Here is a 25,765-nt window from a genome sequence, read left to right on the forward strand (position 1 = left end):
TGACCCAGGACTGTAGTTGAAACTGGACATAGTACCAAAGGGTGTCTGACACAGGCAGGAAGATCTTACTACGTACTGGGGAAGCAATTTCACTCTTTGGAGATCCAGGTAAATAGGATTCACGACACATTTGCCAGTGAAGAAGAAAGTATTAATAAATACAGCCTAGCTACCCTGGGTAGGTTAGTGACATATGGAGTGCACGCTCTTAGCATTGCAAAGGCAGTTTGAATGACCAGGACAAATGGGTGGATATAACTTCTTTTTTTGCATCCGTAACTGCACTTTTAATTCAGAAATGTGGCAAATCACCATCAACTGCCTAAAGCCAGTGTTATTGACTACCTTCAAAATTAGACAGAAAATTGCTTCAATTGACGGAACACAACCTTTACCAGCTATGGAACATTTTACTGAATAATTACAGCTTCCAGACATTTTACAAGATGTACCAAATTCAATCATAATTACATGAGAAAACATACGCAGATAAATATCTACACCTCACAAATCAAACTGACTTCTCTTTACTAATATGAAGTAACCAAGAGAGAATGAAAAAGCCAGCACACCAGCAAGCATCAGAAGGGTGCAGAAGGGTAACAGAATGATTTCGATTAAGAGGCTGCACGGAAAAACATGTTTCAATGTTAAGACCGCCCTTTGAAAGTTCTACCACCAATGAATATCCTCACTGTTGGCTTCCAGACTTTCTGGCAGTTTTGGCAATAACCAACGCACCTTCCAAAGGCTTCGGACATTTTTCAGACACTTCACCTTGCATCCTTTTGCAGTGTCTTTACTTTGAAGAGAAACTTACAAAAAGCTTTGTATTTACATCATTTACACAACATTGCATAATTTTTTCTTCTGTCTTCAGATCAGCAGCTGATCACAACTTCAAATGCTTTAAGTACAGCCTAAGTTGCAAAAATCGAACTTAGTTTATATTAGTGTGGAGTTGTATTTCACTATTTTAGTAGACACCTTGTCCCCGTAACAGCGCTACGAACACTGATAATACAGAAGTACGACCAGGCTTACTCTTAGTCTGACACTTCTGAGAAGTAACCAAGACCTTATATTTTAATAAGTGCTTTTACAAAGAAATTGTCCTTGAGAACACCGATTTGCTCCAGATCTGCTATATTTTGTATTCAGTGGAGCTTTATAAAATGTACGTCCTCTTCGTATTACCGCTTGGAAGTTCTCTTTAGCTCCCTTGCAGAGCATGATGATTTATCCAGAAATCTTGCATATCCACAGACATGTAAACAACCTGAAAATACAGACTAATATATTCAACAATGGTCGCAGGCCACTGCAACAGTTTTGCAGTCCTTACAACGCTGCACTTCTTCAATATTTCAGCATGGTGTCTCAATCATTTTCACTTTAACGCACTCCAGCACCCACTTCCACAATTAAAAGTACTTCACCGCCACTCACCTAGCGCACACTTCCTCAACAAAGCTTCCAGCTGAGATTATACCATCCCCTGAGTATCAAGTTTGCTATGATTGTGTGAGTTTTCACTTCTGGGGGATGGGTGAGGGGGGGGGGGGGGGGGAGGAAATCAGCCAACTCTCTTAATATTGCTAAAAAGAAAATGTTATCCTATGTCATTTTATGTCTTCTAATCAAATGCCATTTCCAACTGTTCTTCTCTGATCATCATTTCCTACTTCTGGCCACGTTTTTTAGATCGTGTTGACCTCTTCCCACTCCCAAATGCTCAGCATCTTGTATTCTCTTCTTTGTACCACACGTTTGTTGGAATATCTTTTCTTTTGCTTCAGCCTGAGAACGAAGACTGACTGGCTGCAGTTTCTACTGCCCATATAACCACAGGGCATGTTTCATGTTCCTTAAGGGACAGCTTTCAGAAATCAGACTATTGTGCTGTAAAGCCTGGAATCCTATTTCTTTTTATACGTAATACTGCTACAGTTTTCTTCTGATCTTCATTATTCTGTTCTCACCAACAAGAAAGGAAAAATTATTTAAGCTACACAACTCCCACAAAAAATCTTTTCAGTACATCTCAACTTCTTGCTTACACCAAGCAGCAAAACTGCAAAAGATGTTGTATTCTCTATTCAGAATTAACAATAGCAGCACAATATTTAAGCTAGGAAAAAATTGCATTTTCGTTCTATATTCACTTCTGCTGTGTAAGCTTTTAAGCGCGTACAGAAGTTTGGTTGCAGCACAGGAGCCAATAGTAATCAATTGTCCTACACCATCAAACCAAAATGCCATCAGAACATGACCACCAAATGACATCCTTTTCTTTCAACTCTTAGACAATATGCTTCTGTGGATTCCTTTGTGAGAAACGCATCCAGATCATCTTTAGAAAAAGGATTGCTTAAACTGAGAATTTTTTTTAATTGCAGGACTAAAAACTCTTTGCAGGCAGCCCATATCTCACTACGGTACTTCCATGTTTGTGTTTTTCTAAGGAAAAAAGAAGTCAGCTTAAATGACAACAAATAAGGGGAACATGGAATTGCAAGCAGCGCATTGCCTTGGCAAAAAAAATCTAAAGCCCTTTTCCCTGTACTCTCTCCTTTTCAAGGGGAGGGCAATAAAAATCTGTCATCAAAAATCTGGCCTGTGGATATAACTGAAAAAGCTTCACTTAGTAGAATCAGAATGCCAGCAACACACTTAACCAAATGCTTTAGAAAAGGGAGGCTGTGGGCATGACACGAAAGCTGAGTTCCACAACATATAAACAATTCAGGCTTTAAACTGATTCATGAGAGCAAAGATAATCACTTCAGAATCTTATCCTTATCTTACTGAAAACTAAATTTTTAAGGAAAACATGTACCAGCATACAGCCAACTTTGACTTAAAATACATTCCGATCACTCAATATATTGGAATACTAAGACAATCCTTTTCAAATAGCACAGGTTTTACAGATTTTTATTTAGAAGACTAAACATTAATTGAAAAAAAAAAAGTAGAATATAACTTCATTGTTAGCAAAATCCCCACTCCTTAAGTACTGCTTAAAAGCCACGCAAAAGAGTCATCGTGTAATTGTATTTCTGACGATGAAAAAAAAGTCTGCTCCTCCACTCTTCTTACTCTTCAATTCTGAGGATCCCATCATGTAAACGGATTAATAAAACATTTTCCAGCAGAACACTGGTGGAAAGGAAAAGCCAACAGGAAACTAAGCACTGGCCCCACATACCTCAAACTTTTTTTCTTCAAGTAGTAAAGCAGCAAAACTTTTAAAAACATACTACAAATCTATCTATATATGTATATATATGAACATAACAACTTGGAATTATCTTACCTTTCCCATCTGACAAGCCCTATGAGTCAATGTTTTCACCAAACTACAAGATACATAAGCTTATAAGGAACTGCCAAAACTTCTCTGCGTTTCTGTGGTACACCACCATCCGGATGGAAATAGATCCTCAAACTATGCAACTATGATCCATCCAAAGCATTCAAGTACCAGGTTCTTAAATTTAACACATTGTGCTCATATATTCAATAATAAAACTGGGAGGGAAAGACCTGTATATTTTTTCTTGCAACGCAAACAAAAGTTGTGTACGCGGGTATACTTCTGACTCAGATAAAGAAATTCAGTTTAAGAACTCGTATGAATTACACTCTGATGAATAAGAAAACATTTCTACAAGCTGTAGGAGCAGATGTACCGTAAGAATATAAGCTCATGTGTGCTCTTTAAAAAGATACTGGAATACTTCAGTATCTAGGTAATGTTTACTAACTTAGTGAACAAAGTGGCAGACAATAACATTTTTATTCTGCTGGCATCACTGATGGCAGCATAGGAATCATTTACATCACACTGACTGCCTGCAACCTCTCCACAGAAAGAAGATTTTCCCTGTTTTAGTCCTCTTCAGGTTTTTAACATTTCTGGAATAACAATTTAAGTGTTTATTCAAATTCAAAATCCATAGAGATATTCTAGGAAGTAGGAAAGAGGTTATGCATTTATCTGATTCCAGTGCTCTTCATGAATAAGACTAACATCAGCAGAGTGCATAATGAGTCGAGATGAAGTTCACACCATAGAGTGAGGAGAAAGGTAAATGATTTGTAATGTGCTAAAGTAAGTAGTATTTACTTGATACGGTACATTTGCAAAATTGCCTTTAAAATCTTTCACTAAACATATTTCAAATCATCAGGCTTCAATATACTAACGGGTGCTACAATGGGAGCAAACAGGTAAATGGTGCCTTCTGGATTAGCCATAAGAAGCTAATATGCTATGAAGAAGCCACTGATGAAGAAGAATATGGGACAGGGATACTAAAGAGACTATGTGATGCCTCATCTTTAAACAACCTCTGGAATGTTCTTCTACATAAAATGACCAGCAAGCAAAGTGCTTCTCAGTTGCAAAAAGGTATGCCAGTATAAATTCTTCTAATTCACTGGTAAATTGCGTTTAATATGAAAAAAATTAAAAGCTTTTAGTCAAATCTGGACTTATTGGTTTCCATAATTATTCTTTTCTGCAACGCTTGTAGGAGGCTCTTAACGCCACCTCTCACCCATGAGGAATTCTCATTTTGCTGAAATATTTTAAAGTGCACAAAGGATTTTCCTCAGTTATTTCACTTAAATTTCAAATCACAGCCTCTATTAAACAACTGGTTCTTGAAGAATCTGGCAGGGCTTGGGTGCCCACTGCAGAAAGCCTTTAAGTTGACTTTGTATAGTGCTAGAATTGCAGGTTTCAAAGTTATGAAGTCTAGGCACTTATCTCATGATCGTTGAGGACCACTGATACAATTCTTTCACTTTCTCAGACAAGCATGGGCAATTCTTAAAAAAACAAACAAACAAACAAAAAAAACACAGAGTAAGTAGTTTAGAATTCAGATAATGGAAAATACCTACAAGTAAATAAATAAAAAATACAATGTATTCAAGTGTTTAATTATAAATATTTCTAATACACTTTTGACTATTATTACCTCCAAATATATTTCTTACATCTTCTAGCAATGACCATTTTTGGCAATACTGCTTATTAAAAGTATAAAAAGCCAGAAATGCCAGGTAACTTTCAATAAACACTACCATAAGTGTCTCCCAAATTACATCTGAAGATATTTACACACACACAGAAAAAAATGAAGAAGTAGGGAAAAAAAAAAGAACAGAATTTAAACAGAGGAAATTCACTGAAACCTCTACATTTTTTTCTTCACAGTATCCCAATATCCTCTGGCTGACCACATACAGCCGACTCCACCGAGGATAACAACCTGATTTTTTTCCTGATGTGCTGTTGGTAATTGCAATGGTGGCAAAAAGGTTTCCAGGTCACCATACTTGAGAGAAGGTCAGCGCCTGTTCGAAGGAATTCATCTCATAGAAAAGAAAAACTGTGAAACAATCACACAGCTGAAATATAACTATTAGTTTAAGGTTGGCAGGTTCCACTGGAACAAACTCATCATAGCTAATCTTAATATCTCCCAAGAACCTTTAATGATATCTTGAAAGAAACTAAAGAAGTGCAAACTGACTGCAAAGGGACACAAATGGAAAAACTAAGTGTGCTGCATGTTTTCAGGCAGTTACGTTTGCCCATCTAAACTTCAAGTCTGAAGTTCTGAATTGCAGTAAATAGACAGATTCTCCAGCAGAATTTAAGTCAAGTAGCTTTTCAAGTGGATTTGTCATGGAAATTTTTGACTGCAAATCTAATGCTCTTCCAGAAAAAGAAGCAGTCTAAGGAGCTAACAGTCTGGGAAGCCTGCAAGCTAAAGCGAGGTATGCTGCTGAGGTCACTGTCATTTCAGAAGCTTTTCAGCCACGTATATGACTTCTTCCCAAATAGCTATCAACTTAAAGGTTTCTTCTGCTAAGTCTATAGTATCTCCAAATCCACGTGACGAACATCAGGATTTCGTTGCTGAAATTAAAAAAAATAATAATAAAATTACATTTTTATTGAAAATATTCAACATTTTTGCATCTAGATACAAACAATTGATTTCTAGTATGATGCTGGCAACTGGATAACAAATTCCTTTTTCTGGTAACATCAGTGATTTTAAAATGAGGAATAGGTTCAGCTACTATAGTCATCACCTTGAACTGTTCTGAAGACTAACTCATCTTTTTATTTGACAAATACTTTTTAACTTCACAGGTGAATTAGCTCATGCTTTATAAGGTATGAAAGAGCTATTATGATTTTAAAAAGGCAATTAGTTTTTACATAAAAAGATGCCCAAATAAAACATACTGAAAGTGATGTACTTGCATATAACAAGTAGTTTCCAGAACAATGGATAATTGCTGAAATAATTTGTCATGTGTCATCAGAGCTATTTATGAAGATTCAAAACACTGTTTCTATTAAGACGTATGCATTTTCCAATATTGTATGTTTCATTACATGGATTGTATAATCCACGATAGGTGTACTGAAAGTCACCAACTTCAAAGCCATGTGAATCTGAAATCCCCAACTATACCAAACCTCAGCATTCATGTTAATAAAATAATTAGTCAAGAGCCTGCAGCTTAAAAGCCATGAAGAACTGGATGTGCTGATGCAATTACAGCCCCAAAATATTTTGATTTATAAGCAGCACCACTCTAAGGATATAAACTAAAACTAGAATATTAATCAAAAATGATAGACAAGGATAGATGTGCTCTTGAGCAGAATCTCCAGATTAAGGGACAAGATGGTCATAACACTATTGAACACGTCCGGCGATCACTATACATACAGTTCTATATTTGTGTCAGAAAAGGTAAAATTAACAACCACAAAATAAGTAGGAACTTAAAAATGGCAACAATTCTTTGTTGCATTAACCAAAATACAGTTAAATCATAGAATAAAAAAAAAAGATGTAATGATGAGAAAGTTATGACAGGCCTATAAAAGCAGTGAATACTGTTCAGTTTGAACACAAGCAGAGTAAGTTGAGTAATTAGAGCTCTCACCACACAGCGATATCAGTTCCGACAGAACGCTGAGCACCAGATCAAAAATAAAAAATAGGAAATTTCCTTCCTTACAATCAGAGCAAAATTCACTGCCTGTAAATAACCTGATGTTATGTGAACACTCTAGCACTTACAGGGGCACAGGTCTTATTTTATGAAAGCTGTGCTCTATAAATAAAATTGACCCAAATGCAAAACAAAGCAAGGGTTTGCTCCCGTTCAGAATTCAGTGAAACTGAAGAGAGTTGGCATTAAAATCGAGCACCTCTTCTCCTCTCTTGTATTTACATAAACAATCCCAAGAAGTATAAGCAGTGATACTGTTTAAAGTATATCAGAATATACATTCCATATTAAACAGCTAAATCTTACCTTTAGGTCCTTCTCAAGTCTGTCTACTTCAGCTCCCAGCGTGTCAATGATATTCTCACCATGCTTAAGCATGAACGCTTCTAATTCTTCTAGGGTCTTCACTTGCTGAATTTCCTTGCAAGAAATCATATTTAAGAGGTTGAATAAAGGGTGGGGGTGGTGATAGTGTTAGAAATAACCCTGCAGAGGGTTCTGACATATTTAATAGGAATGGAAATGCAAAAAAAAGAAAAAAGCTATCTGCCTTTGCCATTTCCTTTCAAAACATCACCTACTGACATATCAAAGGCACAGAAGTATATCTATTTGATGCAAATAGCTGGCTCATCATTACACCTCCATTTGACATATAGTTTTCTTTTCCTCCTTTATTTGCAAACTAAGTCTAGAGAATTTCATTCATTTTCTAGAAGCTTCTAGGGTATCACTTGCTGGCAGAGCAGGATACCATATTTTTTCATTATTTTCATGCATTCCTGCTTATCCATACACTGCTTAGCCTGGGAATCACATTACCAACTCATCTTAAATCCCACAACAATTACAGTGAAAGCTGCTGTAAATACTGCTCCTCGATAATATGAAAAATACTCAAAGACAGCTGATAAGAATTAAGACCAGGAGATCAAGTGTATAACAAACTGAAATAATAAGGTTAAGGAAGACAGGATGTTACACTCCTTGATTTCCTCAGAGCTCTTATACCCAAGAACCAAGCTGACCAGAAGCCATTTTTCCTCAGTATCTCAGCCATAAAGTAGATAATACAAGTACAATATAGCACAGATAGGTGATTGGTAAGACTCAGTAAAACAGCCAATTCATCATGAGTATACAACGGCAAAACAACAGCTTTGGTTCCAGTTCTAGAGTAATGGGACAGACGAGACTAATAATGTACTGAAATAAGCTTAAAAAATACCCCCCAGTCCCACTGATGTTGGACTATGACAAGGGCAAGCCTAACAAGCCAAAGAAGTGAGATTAATCTGAATGACAGCACTTCAACTGATACATTTTACAACTTCAGAATGAGCAGTGTTGATACCATTACAGGATAAGCTAGTAATTCAAAGAAACACAGACAAAGAGGTAAGCGTTATGTCTGCCCTTGACTATGGATGACTGAGTCCTACTGGAAGTGGCTATCCTTTAATGATGTTTTCTTAGCTGACACAAGGGTACTACTGAACAGCTGCAAGAGCAAAACAAACCAACTCAGACTTGGCAATACAAAAATCAAGCAAACTTGTGTTCCCTATTGCACACATCTGATAGCGCTCTTCCTTCCAAAAAATATACTAAATTGAAATCCAATACATGAACAGATCACTTATTGCTCTCTCTCTATATATACATACACATACATATATACTTTTATTGTTACTAAATGGTGGCATGTTTTAAAAATTCAAACACGCACTAATGGCTTAAAGACTTGCAGTAATTACACGCAAACTCAGATAACTGCTAAGTCATCTTTAATGGACAGACATAAAACGCAGACATCAAACTTTCATTTTGAAAGGACAGCAGAGAAAAATCTGGTAGCTACACAAGCAAATGCATATAATAGTTACTTGTGAAAATAGATGTGTAAGCAAAAGATTTTGCCTACTTGAAATTCTCCCTGTAGTTTAGATAGATTATTCTTTACTTCAGACTTCATAGCTTTACCATGTAAAATTCAGCTTGGAGGGGTTTTGCATTTCAATACTGAAGGGAGGGATTTAAAAAAGCTTCTCTAAACTACACTAGAAGCAGAGACATTAAGGATGGTTAATTGATGAATGCAAATGCTGTCAAAATGCTGAATCACACCATGCAAACAATCCATATTCAAGTCCAGCCTGAAAAGCAAGATACGTAAACTGCCACTGCATCATTAGCACCCAAGGCAAATACCTGTGCCAAAAAATATGCTTATTCGTAGGTGATAGGCTTCCAGCTCTGTCTGAGGTTCTTGCAATTTAAAAAAACACTTATTTGATGAACTGTATTCTCACCAGAATGTTTCTAAGTTGATTTAAAGGTCTGCCCTCCTTCTTACTCAAGCCCTGCTAAGCCCAGTTCAGCAGCACACCATTCCGATTCTGCATACAGATACACTAACACAAAGTAAAGACATCTGCAAAGCTACAAAATGAAGAAATCATTTTAACGTCTCATCTCCTTGAAAAATTCTTAAGTATACTTGAAGCTGCAAAGCAAAATCAAATGCTGGAAGTAACAAAGTCGCTTTGTTTAAACGTACTTGTAGCAGCTGTTCAATGTCTTGTTTCTCCAGGTAAGAACGTGTAACAACCCGTCCATCAAAGTCTACTTCTGCCTTGAATCTCACTTTGCTCATTCCCATGTCTGTGGCTTTAACATCGTGAATTGCTCTGAAACCATAATTTTTAAATTTGAAAGTATTAAAACCATTTTGTCATCACGCATTTCCATTAAATACTGATTTATATTTAACTGGTAATATCACTCCCACAGGTACCTGCTACACCAACACAAGCATCCCCATCTACTAAAGGGATGGCTACAATAAAAGGCAGACTGCAAGAAGCATGGTAGATTTAGAACTAGACCTGTAGTACTTGAAAAAGAACTTAAAAATAAGCTTTTAGCTGTTAAGTTCAACATATTTGATACCACACAGAAGGTTTTGTGCTTTCCTCCACTCTAAAACATAATTTATTCTGGAATTAAAAACACATACATGCAGCTATTTAAAAATCTTTAAGTACCTTCAATTCTGAGGTAAGCAACAACGAGCTGATCTGTGTCTCTTACTGGAAGGATTCACTGCAATTACAGAAATGCCCTTTCCTACCTAGAGGCACAATTTGCAAGGGTGTGATTTGCAGAGTTTTCTATTCCAGGCCACAATTAACACACGAAAAAGTTCTGGATGTTGTGTTTGGAACTCATTTTTGATCATACTGAATAATTGATCATGACTAATCACAGTACAGATGTTCGTAACCGGCGACAACGTTTATTTATCCAAACATCCCTAACAGATGCTTCAAGATGTATGTTGCAATACTTTGGACAACTGAATCCTTCTGGCTTTTTATTGCATAGCTTTACTCAAGTTTGTTACGTAAGTTCCATGATGCACAAATAGAAGTAATAAACAAAAAAGCCCTATATTTTTCAGGGATAGAATACAAATAAACTTTAGATCTAGACATGCTGTGATTCATTTCAACAGTGCAATACTTTAAAATAATAATAATGAAACTCTTTTACCTTTATTTCCCTTGTTAGACCTAACAAATCTTACTCTACCCTTAACACAAGTATTACTTAAAACTGTCACTGCATATTAAGTTCCCACATTTTTTCATCCAGGCCAGAGACTAAAATACGGGACATGAAATGCAGAACATTCCAATTTCTGAAATCTGTTCAGGCATTTCTGAAGCATTCCTGACGATGCAGGACTTTAACACAGGAATAGTTGAAAGAAAGGAGAGGTCTTTCGTTTGTTTGTTTTCCTTCAGACCTCCGGACTGACAGCAAAGAAATAAATAAATACCCTAAAATATCGCAGCTGATTTACTCAGAAACATATTCACAACTGGAGATCAATAAGAAAACCAGAAACGTTTTGCTTCAAATTAAAGCTAATAGGGTTGAAGTAATCCAAAATAGCTCCTTAAAAAGCATTTATACAAGATTTCGGAATTACAATGAGCTGTAAGTTTGTTATTTCCTACTGCAAATCTCCAAAGGAAGAGAAATTAGCACTGCGTTCATTCTGTAAGCATCTCATGTGCAGAATCTATTATACCATAATATTATTGCAGCACTTCTTCAGTGGCAGCTGCTACTGAACTCCAGACGCTGGTATTAACAGTAACACAGACTTAAAACAGTCTTACAAGCTACAAGAGCAACATTGCAGCATCATTTCTGTGCTAGTATTTCATGTATTTGAAGTTACTTCTAAATTTCTCATGGCCTTCTCAATTAAGTCACGTGACAATTCTGGGAATTAACGTAGCTGTTGTTACACACATGCAGTTTCCTTTCAGCTGTGGAACATCTGAGAGGCATTCACTTATTAAAACCTTTAGCACAGAAGTTAGTAACAGTTAACATTCTAAAATCTCAATAGGAAAGATTCCAGCTCAAAACAAGAAGACTTCTCTTAAGTGATTTTTCCCAAATGTAATTTTTCTGCTTTTGTTGTTCAGTAGAGTTTTTGAGCTGCAAAGACTCTCACCTTACTACAGGATCACTTTCCAGTAACTCAGTAAGTCGCTGCAGTTGTTCAGGTTGAATAGATCGTCCCAGCAGGGCTTCAGTGTTAGTGTAGATTAGAAATGCTGACACAGTTCCTAGCAAAGTCCCAACACCAAGAGACCCCACGCTGTCATAGTATGGGTTTCCTAAACAAGACATCTCATATTAGTTTATGGTGCAGTTCTAAAATATATCAGGTAATTCAGATTTCCCACTGAAAGGAGTACACAGTTTGTTCGGGTGTTGTTTTTGGTTTTATTTTGGGCATTAGCAATTCTTTACTACCAGTCAACAAGAGAAAGTTAAAGGCTATCCTAAGATAAAGCCTCAAGTCTCTCCTCTCCCTCACATAGAAAATATCATATATTCCTTTCTACTGCAATACTGATGAATGAGTACGCTGCTCAGTTATTTGGGTTTCTGGGTGAAGGTTTAAGTTCACACATTTAAACACAGGTAATAGCACAGCCAAACATCTTTGTTCTTTCATCAGTGAAGCAGCATTGTTTTATGAAGTTAATCATATAGCTATCACTGATGGAAAACAAAACAGATTTCCTACATGATCTTTCCTATCAATTCAATTCAATGAATCTCTACTCAAGCACTTTCAGGTATTAAACATTTCTGGAACACAGTATTTATATTTTATGCCCCTTTAAAAGGGGCAAAGAAGTAATATTCCCTCGATACATTTTAACTGTGCAAAGACAGTTTTTGAACCAGTTGCTATACAGATTATGCATGATTTGGGTGTGCCACATTGCTAGAGAACACATTAAAATCAGAATACAATACTAACACCATTACATATCAAAAGGAAGGAAAGAACTGCTTCCTTAAGTCCCCCCCAACAGGCACACGCAGCTGAATACCACTGATTACAGAAGCTCTAATTATGTAGAATATGAAATTTAAATATGTGACTATAACAAGCATGTTTCTAAAATATCTTAGCTTTTCCAACAAAACAGCTCAAAAGAAAGTTAGATCCATTCGTGGACAAGTACTTTCTCAAGCCTAATCCCTCTAATAACAAACATAGGGAAAAACAGACTTAATTTTTTTATTTTTTAATACTTATAATTCAAATTACTGGAAACCAGATCAGAGAACAGCATAAACCTCTGAAAGCCCACATAGTTCAGGGATCGGAGAAGAGCAGAGCTATATTTAAGTCAATCAACACAAGCCAAATACTCTGTGTTCATATAATTAACTCAGCTTGCCTCAATCTAAGGCAGAATTTTACCTGTTAAAGACGTCAGACCCATACAGGTAGCAGCTACAGCCACGCTTAGAACTGCTGCAGCATCTTCCAGTAACACTACGTTGGTGCTCGGATCACGACTCTGCACGACTGCATACACAAAAAACATGAGACTGCTTTGGAAATCTTAGTCTTACTACATTCTGCATAGTGCTCTATGAACAATATTAACACCATCAAATTAGACAAAAAGATTCCATAACTATATAGTTGTAAACTGTGAATTCTATGTGCTTTCACAAAGCATTCACAAATGAAGAGAACATACCAAGTGCATATCATGGAAGCAATTGTGGAAGCTTCTCCTAAACATTTGAGAAGTGTAAAGCAGTATTTATAAAAAAAAAAAAGCAAGTATTTCAGTAAGAGTATTTAAGTATTGCTACTTAAATCAATAGGTTATCATCTAATTTGTAAAATGGCTTTCTTACTAGAACAGAAAACAAACCAATAAAGCAAGGGTAAATTGGAAGTGAAGGGACAAAATTATTTCTATAATTAGGCAAATGCAAGCAAATAGATTCTGTTTTAAATAACCACATACCTTACTGCTATAAGGACACATACCATATTGATAAAATGACAGACCCTTGGCTCGAGCACTCCTGCGGATTTCATTTATAGCAACAAGAAGGGTAGCTGAAACGAGACCAAAGCAGCTGCTGAAAAAAGTTACAGGCAAAAAAAAAGTGTTCATTTTGAAAAGGGGGGACTTTTCTTTGCATCATCATAACAGATCATCAAGAAAGCTCTGACTATTTACTGATTCTTTAACAAAGCAGAATATCCTTTTCTACACACATCTCCCCATACAAATTGTCAGTGAATCTATACGGATAAATACCAAAAAGGTATTCTACATATACTTTCAAATGATGCATTTTTCAACTTCTTATTACAAATAGACAAGCAAAGTTTTCCAATTCTCCTGTTTAGCGCAACTGTCACCAACAGAGTTCAAAACTTCACTGCTGTGTGAGTAAGGACTATGTATAAGCAATTACAGTATAGTCTCAGACATTAAGAATGTTTCAATAGAAATATTGCTTTGAGCTACATACCTCCTTCAGATACCAATGACCCTGCCAAAATGCAGTATGCCTGGATGGGGTGGGGATGGAAAAAGAAGTCTCAGTTATTGTCGTACTGACCTCTTCACCACAGACTGCCCTAATGCTGCATTCCAGAATGCCATTAGACACCCTGCCATGTAGTTGTACATAAACAGAAAAACAAAAGTGATCTTGCAACCAACAATACTTGAAATATGCAATATATTGTAAAATAGAAAAGGATCTTGGGAGGCAAGAAGGGCAGAGGCAGGGTTTAAAGAATAACTGCCTTTCTGTAACACCTGCTACAGTTTAACAAGATTTTTTTCCCCTCAAAACACCATCATTAAGGATGGTTTCAGATAACTGTGCTGGGATTGAAAATGACCCAAAAAGTGAATTTCAGAAGGTGCCATTACTTTCTATTAAGTCAGCAGTACCATGTACAGATAGAATAACAAAATTAGCTTACCCAGAGAAGAGATTCTATAGGATGAGGATGGAGTAAGCCCATGATCCCGTGATACCAAGAAAGTCCTGCACCCATCATGAAAATGCCCACCCCACTAATCAGGGAGGCAATATAGCGCATGTTTGTGAAACCATACCTAAAGATAAAGAAAGAAAGTGATTTAGGAAAATCAGTTACCACATCTCTGTAAACATCTACAAGCTTTCTCCATGACCACTCAAAAAACGTTATCAAGTACATACTAAGACATCAAGCGTATGTATTTGTCTAATTCCTTTTTAAACAAACTATACCAGCTATACTAGCTCTTAGATAGAGACTGAAGGAGTGTTTTTCTTGTAACTACCATAAAAAAATTCATGTCACTTTTACATTATAATGAAATGCTACCTCTAAACAAAAACTCTAACCTTATAGGCAGCTAGTCTACACATTTTTTAATGCTAATGAAAAGGGATGCCAAACTTCTCTTCTTCGTTACTTCAGCTAACTGCAAACCTCTAATGCTTGCAGTCTTTATGAGCAGAGGGAAGAGGTAAAGCAATATCAAATATCAATTATTCCTTTTCTGATATTAACTGCTACTACAAACAGTACATCTCTCAGTGACGTTTAAATAATAGTACGTAACACCAACATGGATGAAGTGAAAAATGTGAGTGTTGAAATATTCCTGGCATCTCCTTCTAGCAAGTTATTGAATTAAGATTAAATTTCTTCAAATTACTTGAAGCTCCTAATGGTGAAAAACTTAAGTTATTATGTAAATGAGACATATATTAAACTATTGCTTACAGTTACAAATGACTTGCCCAAATATATAAAGTGTAAAGCATGTTAAGACCAAGGAACCAATCATGGAGATAGTAGCTTCTAATGTTCATGAAGCTGTAAGAACGTATCACTAAAACCTGTTACTTAGCTAAGAGCAAACAGTAGTTTGAGTCAAACACCTCTGTTGGGGTTTGGGGTTTTTTTTGTTGCAGTTAGTTTGTATTTTAAAATGTTAATATTCATGTGAGTAATATACAAAAACAACATAAATCTAACCACTGGAAGAGGCATAAGAGCTCAGAATAGCTTAAAAAGAATAAAGCCAATTAAAACAGTGCACATCAAAACACATAACACAACAAAAAGCATTAAATATAACACGCATCAGGCCACTGAAGCTAGAACTCCCACAGTTTGGCAGAAATTCATTTTCTTTTTTTTTTTCTACTTTAAAAATACCAAGCATTTCAGAAAAATGGCACATATAAAAAGAACAAGAACTGCACAAAGCTGATCTTACTCCTACATATGATTACTGAAACCATTATTTACTCCAAAAGCTTACGGATGACTAGGGTCAGGCGTCCTTGCAGACTGACTGATGCCCAAAGCTAGCAATGCCTATTTAAGACAAAATAAAAGATATACATTAATTGAAGAAAATATTAGTAATATTCTGTTTCATCTGAACTTGAAAGAGAAATAAAAGCAAACGCAATGTGCTGATTTGCATATATGCTTCTGTTCGTGTTTTATTAGAGCTGGAGCATAACCGTTAATAACTGTTAACCAAACGTAACTCTTTTCCTCTCCACAAAAAAACCTGTTAATTATAACTGTAAGAGACTTTAGAATTGTAACCTGAAGTGAACATCACATGTAATCACAAATGCTGTCACTCTGCTTCAATGTGAAGAAACGCAGTTTTTCAGACCACTTAAGTAGACCCCTTTTGAAGAGGGATTATGCAGAGACTATGGTGATGGCATATAATTTTAAAGCAATAATTTCCTAATTCTCAGCACTCTTTTACCAAGCAATGACTAAGCAAACTCTATCATTCTGTTATCATTCCTGACAGGAAAGGTTTTTCTACTTAACATTCAGATATAATAATAAAGAAGTGTACTTTGTACATCAGCTCCGTTTCAAGTCTCGCTGATGACGCATGAACTAGCCGAATACAGTTCTAAGTATTTTAACTCCTCTTTCAACTTGCTTCTAAAAAAACTTTCAGAATTAACATTCTGACCTGTCTCATTCTTACATTAACAGAAATTAAAATTTAATTGCTGAAGGAGCTGGGATTGTTTAGTCTGGAGAAGAGGAGGCTCAGGGGAGACCTCATTGCTCTCTATAACTACCTGAAGGGAGGTTGTAGTGAGCTGGGGGTCGGCCTCTTCTCTCATGTGACTAGTGATAGGACTAGAGGGAATGGCTTCAAGCTGCACCAGGGAAGATTCAGGCTGGACATTAGGAAATACTGCTTCTCTGAAAGGGTGGTCAGGCACTGGAATGGGCTGCCCAGAGAGGTGGTGGAGTCACCGACCCTGGAGGTGTTCAAAGAACATTTGGACGTTGTGTTGAGGGACATGGTTTAGTGAGAACTATACGGGATGGGTGAATGGTTGGACTGGGTGATCCTGTGGATCTTTCCCAACCTTAGTGATTCAGTGATTCTATGACTCTATAAAGTACGAGGACACGCAGTCAATAACACTAAGATGACCAATATATCATTCTTGTCCAGGACGTGCAGGGATCAAAGCAGAGAGGGGCGATCACATAAACTAAAATTCAGGTATTTGGTTCTGAATCTACTTCCAAAAGGTAAGACTGGTTACATTATGCATACACATGGTGACAAACAAGATGAGGAATAAGTCCCAGGACAATCTGTGACTAATATTTTAACCTATATAAACTTTACCAGTGCACTTTCATCCTGTTATTTGAAGGGAAACTAAGTTGCAACTGAAGTAGGAACAATGAATTATATGAAAAAAGTAACAGCTTAGAAGGCTGAAAGTAATCATGGGAGAGGTACAATAATGTATATACACTACAAATAGAATTATCTCAGCATAAACACTAGCCCAAATATTAAAATGGGTTTTTATTTATAATCAGAGATAACTCTTTCTAGACTCTGCATTTAAGGCCTCTAGACTAGGTCAATTACTCCACTGTTGGTTTATAAACTCTGCCAAATTACAGACATTAGTGTAAAGAATAAAAAAGCAGCCAGATAAGCCTGCAGCAATCACTGTATTTGACAAGTGAATGTGCAACAGAGTAGCAACAACTTTGCACTCAGATTGCAGAACAGCAGGAAGAGCCCTGGGTTTAGCAATGTTTCTGAAGTAATGTGCATTTCTGACAACACATGCCTTCATCAGCCTACAATTTGATAAGAACTATACACAATAACATTATGTTTTAAGTGATATTCCCCCTTGCCTTTAGAAAACTAAAAATGCACTTATTATTTATTTCTCATATGCAGTGAAGAGTACATCTTGCTCCCCCTGCATGCACAGCTTGTCACACTCTGGGCCCCAGAAATTATTTAGTCATTGAGAAGAACACAAAAACACCCCCTCTCAGACATAACTGTTTAGTTAAATACAAACTAAGACGACTTCAAATGGCCTTTAGACTAAATACTAACTAGTACACTGAATTATTGCTTTCCAGGATAATAAAAATACTCTAAGTATTTACTTTTATTCTTAAAAAGATAATTACAAGTGCTAACTGAAGCAGCATTAAAAAAACTCACCTGGTTGCATGTGTCTGCTAAAGAATGTATAGCTTCTGAAAACATACTTGCAGAACCCGTGTAAACCCAAGCAAGTAGCTTGAAGAAAAAATTCAACCCATTTCTGAAAATAAAGAGAAGAAATAAGCTAAAAAAAAAAAAACATCTGAATATTTGGTCTTTAATGTTTTCAACATGAATAGAAGCAGTGTATCAAGCATTCCCACTTACTAGAGGAACATCCTGTAAGGACAGAGGAAAGCTTTCAATCAAGTGAAATTTGTGTTTTTTCCCCTAGGCAAAAAGCATGTCATTTCAAAAGAAAACTAAAATAGCTAAAAACGTATTTGTCCATAAGTTTCTATTTTGCTCTTTTGTATCAATAACGTCTTAATAAAGAAATAATTCATTTTAAATACATATTTTACAAACTTAAGAGAGATAAAGCAGTAGCCACCATTAAGCCATACTTAGGAAAACTTCATATATTTTCATGAATGATGCCAGATACTCCCTACGCTCATTTCCTTTAAAATAGGATTATTAGTTTCATTTTCTTTCACTCAAACTTGTAATACACAGTGCTGAATAACAGCAGAAACAGAAAATGGCATCATTTGCTGCTGTCATATGGAAGGCTGTTTAAAACATACCAATTAAAAGCTTTCTTTCACAAGGGAGCAAAAAAGAACAACTTCAAACATCTGCCTCTGCATGTCCTTCATAATGTTGGTGTTAGCTTTAATCAATCACTTAATCATCTTCAAAACAATACGCTCTTCTCTGATCAGAGAGATACTTCCATCTCAACGTATTGATCAATGTATTTACTGAATGTCTTTCCCACCACCAAGAAATAAACAAGCCTATGAACTCCAGTTACAGAGACACAGGTATCTTCATCTTCAGTGCACAGAATGTTCCCCTTTCCAGGATAATAAAAATCAAAATTTTTCATCTTTGCATAAGCAGAACTTTTCAAACTTACATGCAAATAGCTACCATTACCACCTTCCCTGGTCCCTTGAAAAACATAGCTGCTGCACTGGAGCGTGGCTGTAAAAAGAAATAAGTGAATATTAAAACAAGTTACTAAAACCAAGTAGACAAATCTTGAAGATCTCCTAAAATATCTACTGAACAAATTGCTCGATAACATCTTTGTACTGAAAAAGTGAAACTGCAGTCCTTGAAGACTATTAATTTACTACTGAATGTTGCACTGAACTGCAGTGAGGTCTTACACATTACTACAAATGGAGGGCTATAAAAAAGATAAACAGTCAACAGAGCCTCCAGCCTCCACCAGGGGCCACTGCAACCATAACAGCAGGAGCCAGCTGCTCAGCAGGAAAACGAAGAAATCAGTCTACCATGATGGAGCACCTGGATCTAGGGAATACATCTGCCTAAGCAGAGAGGAAAGGCCAAGAGTAACGCAGAGCACATAGCTAAGAACTAGTGTGATGCTTTTTTTCCTTAAGAAACTCACCCATTTTCTTAAATTAACAGTATATATACTACACGCTTATAGACTGTAGGTCAGCCACGTCCAACTCACAGCCCACTTTTTAACAGTACCTGCATTTGTGAACAATTGTTGTCAAGAACGAAGCACAGGAAGAGTCATATTTCAACAAAAATCTTTGATGAACACCCTGAGAGCTCAGTAAGGTTTGCAACCACTTCCATCCAACAAGGCATTACTTTCACAAAAACTGTGTCAAATATCCCACTAGTTTTATGTTTTTGATGCTCTGTTTTTTAAGTTTTAATAAAAATACACAAAAAAATAAGTTTTGTTACTTATATACATTAACTATAGAACGTTTTATATGAGGCCCAAGACACTCTGTTTGCTCAGTGAGGCCCAGGCATGCCAAAAGGTGGGACACCCAATGATACAGGTAGAATCCAAACAGAGACAATTTTGTAACCAAGAAGGCAACTGACAAAAAAAGAAAAAACTTACAACAATATTCAGATAGTTACATTTATGAAACTGTTTCACAACTTTCTGTCCCTTTAAAAACTGTCACTGTACATCTCATAATATTTTTCTAGCCAAAAACATTAAAACAACGCTTACCTTAGTATTTCCAAAGAACTCCCTGTATTCCTTCAATAGCCTTTGGTTTCTAAACAAATCTGCAGCACAAAATTGTTACCATGAATATTTTCTATTCACAATTAGTTTTGGGAATTTAAGGTTTTGTCACTTTGTTCCCCCCTTCCTCCCAGTATAGCAGCTGAGTTCTAATAAAAGCTAGATAGTCTTATTCAATTAAAATCTCCTAATGGGATCTTTGTTTGTGAAAAACTCCCCTCGATATTGTTGATCAGAAATAAATACTTACACAAAATGCCAAATAAAATCTGCTACGATTCTATATATTGTCACCTATACAGTTTTTGTTTTCCTTCGTCTTTATGCCAAAAAAAAAAAGAATCCAAAACAAACAAACAAAAAATGAACCCCAACTCCCTATAACTGAATCCAGGGGTTCTACACTCCCTATCCCAATCCTTTTGACCACAAAAGGGGAGAAGAGAGGATGTCTCGTTGAAAGTCACCTAACTTCAGTATTTTTCCCACTCACTAACGATGTTTGTTGACTTCAAAGTAAACAATGGTATACTCCAGTGGCAAAATTGTTTCAACAATAATATTTTAAAAAAGAAGGAAAAACCTCTAATTTTAAATGCATAACTGGAGTAAGTACTTTCAAGAGGTATTACCTCCCATGAGATTTTAACTCACCAGATGAATCCAAATCCATTACAAGTTATACTGATTTAACTGTAGCTGCAATTGATAATACCAGGATTACAATAATTTTTAAGCAAAAAGATTAATTTAGTATGTTTTTACCCCTTCTGAAGCAGAAGGGCACTGAACTGCTACCCACAGAAAAATAAGTGGGTAAGGATACAATATAAAGATTTTGATGAGTTTTACATCTTTGGAATGCTCTCAGAAAGAAAAATCCCAAACCTTTCTTATCATCCAGAAAAGAAAAGTCCCCCCTGGAAACAAAGTATGACAACAGATTTCAACTGAATGTACATTCTTGGTATATCACATTACAGATAAACTATAAGATAGTGACAGAATATTACCATATAGATGGTAATGAGTTGCACTAACAGTATGCTATAAAATCTTATTCAGTAATTGGTAAGTACAAATTCGTACATTCCCAACGAAATAACGGATACACTGATCATCTAGGGGATTTCCAATCATACTTTGTTGTTTACCTGAATTAATTTGAAAACTCTATACTTACTTTCTCTGTATTTGATCTCCGCCTCTTTGCGTCGCTTTCTCTCTCTAGCAAGAGCCTCTGGACTACCCCAAACCTCAAGAGACCTGTGCAGAGCACAAGTATTTTAACAACAGTTCTATTGGTGCAAGTAATACTCAATGAAACAGCAGACCTGCAACTGCTTTTTAGTTTAAGTATGTTACAAATGATTTTCCTAACAACAAAAAATTGCATTGTTCCTTCTGACAAAAAGTCACGTATTACTTTGCAGAACAAAAAATTGAGAGAGAGGTAGCAGGGGAGAAGTGTTTCATCACTGAACACATGAAACACAGCCTCCACAAACTCAATTACAGTTACAAAAATTAAGAAGTAAATTGTATTCAAATAGAAAATGGAAAATATTGCCGCCCTTTCACACTGTAAACTTTGCTTTTTAAAAGCTCTCCCTCTCATATAACCCATTTTAAATGAGCCAAACATTTCCTTTACAAAAATTCTCTTACTTGGCCTCTACATCCGACCTCAGGTACACAGTGAAAGTCTCAGTGTCATCATGGGGGCTTCGTCGTTTAATTTTCCGCAGTTGATCTAAATCACTAAGGAAAGTGGACAAACAGATTAGTGAAGGTTGCATTATTCTAATCCTAAATTTTGATCTGAGTGTATTTTCCACAGTCAGAAGTCCAAATTATGTACTCAAACTATGAAAATATGAAATACTATACATTGGAGACAAAGTAATAAAACATTTCCAGTGAGTTATCTGCATGTAATTGACTGTATACAAGTGCTGTATAAGAGGGTTCACAGCTTAGTCACTAACATTTAGAAATGTTATGCTGAAAAAATAGTACTTTGTAGCCGAGAATTTCCTCTATCAAATAATGTTATTCTGTTCTTAGTTGTAGTTTCCTTGGAAATGAATAGGAGGCATTACCTTTGGAGTTAGGTTGCAGTGAAGCAGATTATATTTTACTTCAAACTACAGACCTCACATAACATGAAGTATTCAGCAATCATCTGCTCTACAGGTGGACACTCCTCAGTCAAGTTTATGGTCATACAAATACAAGTAAATTAATTTAAGAAGCCACTACAGAGACATGCAAACTAAGTTCAGATTCTTAATGCACCACAGCACTAAGTAAACAAGAGCTAACTTCAGCCACTTAGCACTATGTACAATGCAAAAGTGCTCAGAAAAAGTTGCTGAGCTGAGTCACTCTAGAATAATTCATTACTACTTTTGATGCAAAAGTATTCGCTATTTAAATTACAACTTACACCCATCATACCTGGATTTGAGACAAAACTCATTAATTGCTCTGACTCCAGTAATGAAGTTGTTCTGTGTGTATTTTGGTCCATACTCTCTTTTCTTGAGGACTGCTTTCACTTAAAAACAGAAAGAGATAAGACTGAAGCAGAAATTGCAAAATGCAATTCAATTTGATATCAAACTGTGATACCTCTAAGTGGAGATCCGAGAACTATTGCTTGTGAGCGAGGCATAAAACGTGTAAGAAAAGACAGGAACGTTCACACTTGTGGAAGGAAGTAGCAGTAGGATCATTCTATCTCCAAAAATGTTACTTGGGTAGCTCAGTGATCTCAAACATCCTACACAATTAACTGTCGCTGTCAGCCACGTATCCAACAAGTCCAATGTCAGAAACGCTGTCTGGCTGCTAATACAGCATTCGACTATGGCAGTTTGGAAAGCCTTGTTCTGACAAATGAAATGGCAGCAAAGAACTCTGTTTCTTTTTTTTCCCCCCCATCACCTAACAATTACAAATCTTACCTACTGAATTTGTAATCTTACTGCACAGGACCTCACCTTGCTGGTGAGGAGCACTGTGATCTGATGGGGTTGTTTGTTTATTTGTTTTTTTAACATGGGAAAGGCAGGAAGGAATGTGAATGGAATTTATTGTGTTCTCAGTCACTTTCTCTGTAGAGATACTTATTTTAAAGGACTTTAAAGAGAAATTTCTGTTTTGATCAAGTTCTTTTTCAGGAGTTGATAGCATAACTCACAACAACATAATAAAAACTTAAAATACAGATAAGAGTGAAATCAAGCCTGACAAATTAAAATGATGAAAGATATGCTTTAATTTTATCCAATTATGTTTTTAAGCAATGTAAAGACAAAAGACTATTTACTACAAGCACAAATTAGAACACTACAGCACTCAGATTAGGCAGTTCATGCGGTCAAAATATATTTAGAAACCACACTGATTAGATTAACACAGCAATAAGAAGGAATGGAGGAAGACTTAGAATAAGGACTTGGGGAAGATCAAGTATTTCAAGTACTCAGCTTAGCTGCCCTAAATCTGAAATGGTGAACGGACATGCCTAAAAAGATACAGGGAGGATCATTTTCCCCTGACAAATGCATTAGCTTGAAAGAAGTAATTAAACAAAAAAAGTTTATAGACAAGAGTATAGAAGTATTATTTATAATTATTCTCTACTTTCTCAGGAGTCTTTTTCAAACAATTGGGAAGCAGACAAATCTGATATACAAGTATTTTTTAAATGTTATTCACACAGCTTTTTATATAATTAAGAGAAGCCAGCTACTCTACACACATCTTTTTTTGACCACTAGTTGACAGCAGTAAAGTTGCAGTACATGAAGTATTCCTTTACCTTTCACTTGGATAGGCTCCTTAAGGAAAGTCTGCTTTTGATCTGCATTGCCAGCATCTCGTCCTGTAAAATAAAAATAAAGCTCACTGCAAATGTGGAAACACATAGGGTCATTTTTTTTTGTATAATAAAGAGCTTGGTCAAGCTAAGAATATAGCTTAATATTGCTTTCTATAATGATAATTTGTAAAAAAAAAAAATCCTGGCCTTTCATCATTTAAAACTCTCAAAACATGCAGCATGAATAGTAACACATTCAATAAAACAAAAGACATTTAACATAGTACTGATCAGTGAACTCTTACCAGCTTGAAAAAGAGCTCAAATGTAACATACAGCAGTATATATCCTGATTTTAAAAAAAATATTTTAACAGTGTACTTACAGTTTGAGGCAATTTTAATGCAAAACCTTAGACAAGTAAACACAACTTCTATACAGTTTATAACTGCTGATCAACCTGCAGTCCAATTTTAAGGGACTGAAACTTTAACTTACAAAAACCCCTTGCTATTTAAAATAAATAATATTTAATCTAAAAGCCACAACTTTGGTGTCACAAATCGAAGTTACATTACCACCAGGTATTTTAGCACTTTCCAAAGTATGAAGAGATGACTCAAGAAGACAACAATAAAATATAATTTGCAATACTGTGAAGTGAATTTTATTGTGTAAAAATTAATAAATTCCAGTAATTTAAGTGAAATTTTTAAGGAGAAATTTGAAGTCCTACATAAAAATTTACAAAAATACTGCATCTTTATCTCATCCATCTTGACACAGCTTTCAGAATGATAACCTCATGATTCTGATACCTCGAAGCAATGTACACCCTCTTTCATGTACTAACACTCTTAAGACTAGAAGTCTGCCACACATCCACAGTCATTAACAAAATTAAAACTGATCTTAATGAAAGGAATTATTAAAAAAAGAAAAAAAAAAAGGGTTTTCAAGGAGGTTGGCATTAATTAATGAGATACTTCTAGCTTGATGTGATACTCAAATTACACAGAGGTCAGATATTCTTAAAGCTTGGATTACAAAACTGTCTTTTCATCAGACAGTTACTTATTGCCTTAACAGCAACTAATGAGTAATGTTGTTATACTTCGTAAATTATGAGTAAGAGAAACAGAATTTATTAAACCAGTCTTATTACGTAACAAACAATGTTGGACCATAAACAAATAGTATTCTTAGAACAGCCACCTCTATCAGTTGTTTGACTTGAAAACAGAAGTCCTTTCATTTTGTTTCCTACCTGGTTTTACACAGCAGGTAGCTGACAAATTAATAATCATTATAAGCTTTGGCTAAGATTGCTTACCAGAAACTGAGTAGAAGTATGACAGCTATCCACCAGAATTTCAGTAACTCTGCATGAAAGCGTTTACCTCATTAAACACGTCTTACCGTACTAACAACAGGCAGATTCATAAAATTTCAGAGGATAAACAACAATTTATACTTAAGCACAGAAAGATCACATCAGTTACCCTCTTATACTGTACAGCCTTGGCCTAGAGACTGGAAAAAACATCAGAGTACATCAATTAAAAATATATATACATCAAATCCTTCAATTCACTACGACTGTTTTGCAGGCAAGCAGAGCTTGATGATAGCAGTACTTTCAAGATAAATACATTATCTTTTTTTTACATATATCCTATTAACAGAAAAAAGCATTTCCCAACTTTACTGATTAAGAAACTGAGGTCAATGAAAGATCCATTATTTGGTAAACATTTAAGTTACTGGAAAATTATGGCAACCATTACATACAGTACGCTATCTTTGGAGAATAGTATCAAAAAGCAATGCTATTTTTAAAACAAATAGTGGTAACATAACCATGATGCAGAATGAAGCTCCATCCATTAG

General features: G+C 35.8%; 1 protein-coding gene across 1 annotated transcript in view; it reads right to left on the reverse strand.

Annotated features, from left to right (window-relative positions):
- Positions 1-390: 390 nt before the first annotated feature.
- SLC30A9 (solute carrier family 30 member 9) overlaps positions 391-25,765 on the reverse strand; it is a 29,133-nt gene continuing 3,758 nt past the window's right edge. The window contains exons 3-18 of the mRNA XM_015285471.4: positions 23,876-23,938; positions 22,507-22,606; positions 21,715-21,807; positions 21,230-21,312; positions 20,029-20,087; positions 18,928-18,995; positions 17,961-18,063; positions 15,744-15,799; positions 14,405-14,540; positions 13,942-13,981; positions 13,448-13,519; positions 12,863-12,970; positions 11,591-11,756; positions 9,617-9,746; positions 7,363-7,476; positions 391-5,938 (exon numbers count right to left, since the gene is read on the reverse strand). Of these exons, the coding sequence (XP_015140957.3) occupies positions 5,894-5,938; positions 7,363-7,476; positions 9,617-9,746; positions 11,591-11,756; positions 12,863-12,970; positions 13,448-13,519; positions 13,942-13,981; positions 14,405-14,540; positions 15,744-15,799; positions 17,961-18,063; positions 18,928-18,995; positions 20,029-20,087; positions 21,230-21,312; positions 21,715-21,807; positions 22,507-22,606; positions 23,876-23,938 (1,436 nt within the window). The 3' untranslated portion in view covers positions 391-5,893. The remainder of the gene's footprint in view (positions 5,939-7,362; positions 7,477-9,616; positions 9,747-11,590; positions 11,757-12,862; positions 12,971-13,447; positions 13,520-13,941; positions 13,982-14,404; positions 14,541-15,743; positions 15,800-17,960; positions 18,064-18,927; positions 18,996-20,028; positions 20,088-21,229; positions 21,313-21,714; positions 21,808-22,506; positions 22,607-23,875; positions 23,939-25,765) is intronic.

This window comes from Gallus gallus, chromosome 4, assembly GCF_016699485.2.
Source record: "Gallus gallus isolate bGalGal1 chromosome 4, bGalGal1.mat.broiler.GRCg7b, whole genome shotgun sequence".
Classification (NCBI taxonomy): domain Eukaryota; kingdom Metazoa; phylum Chordata; class Aves; order Galliformes; family Phasianidae; genus Gallus; species Gallus gallus.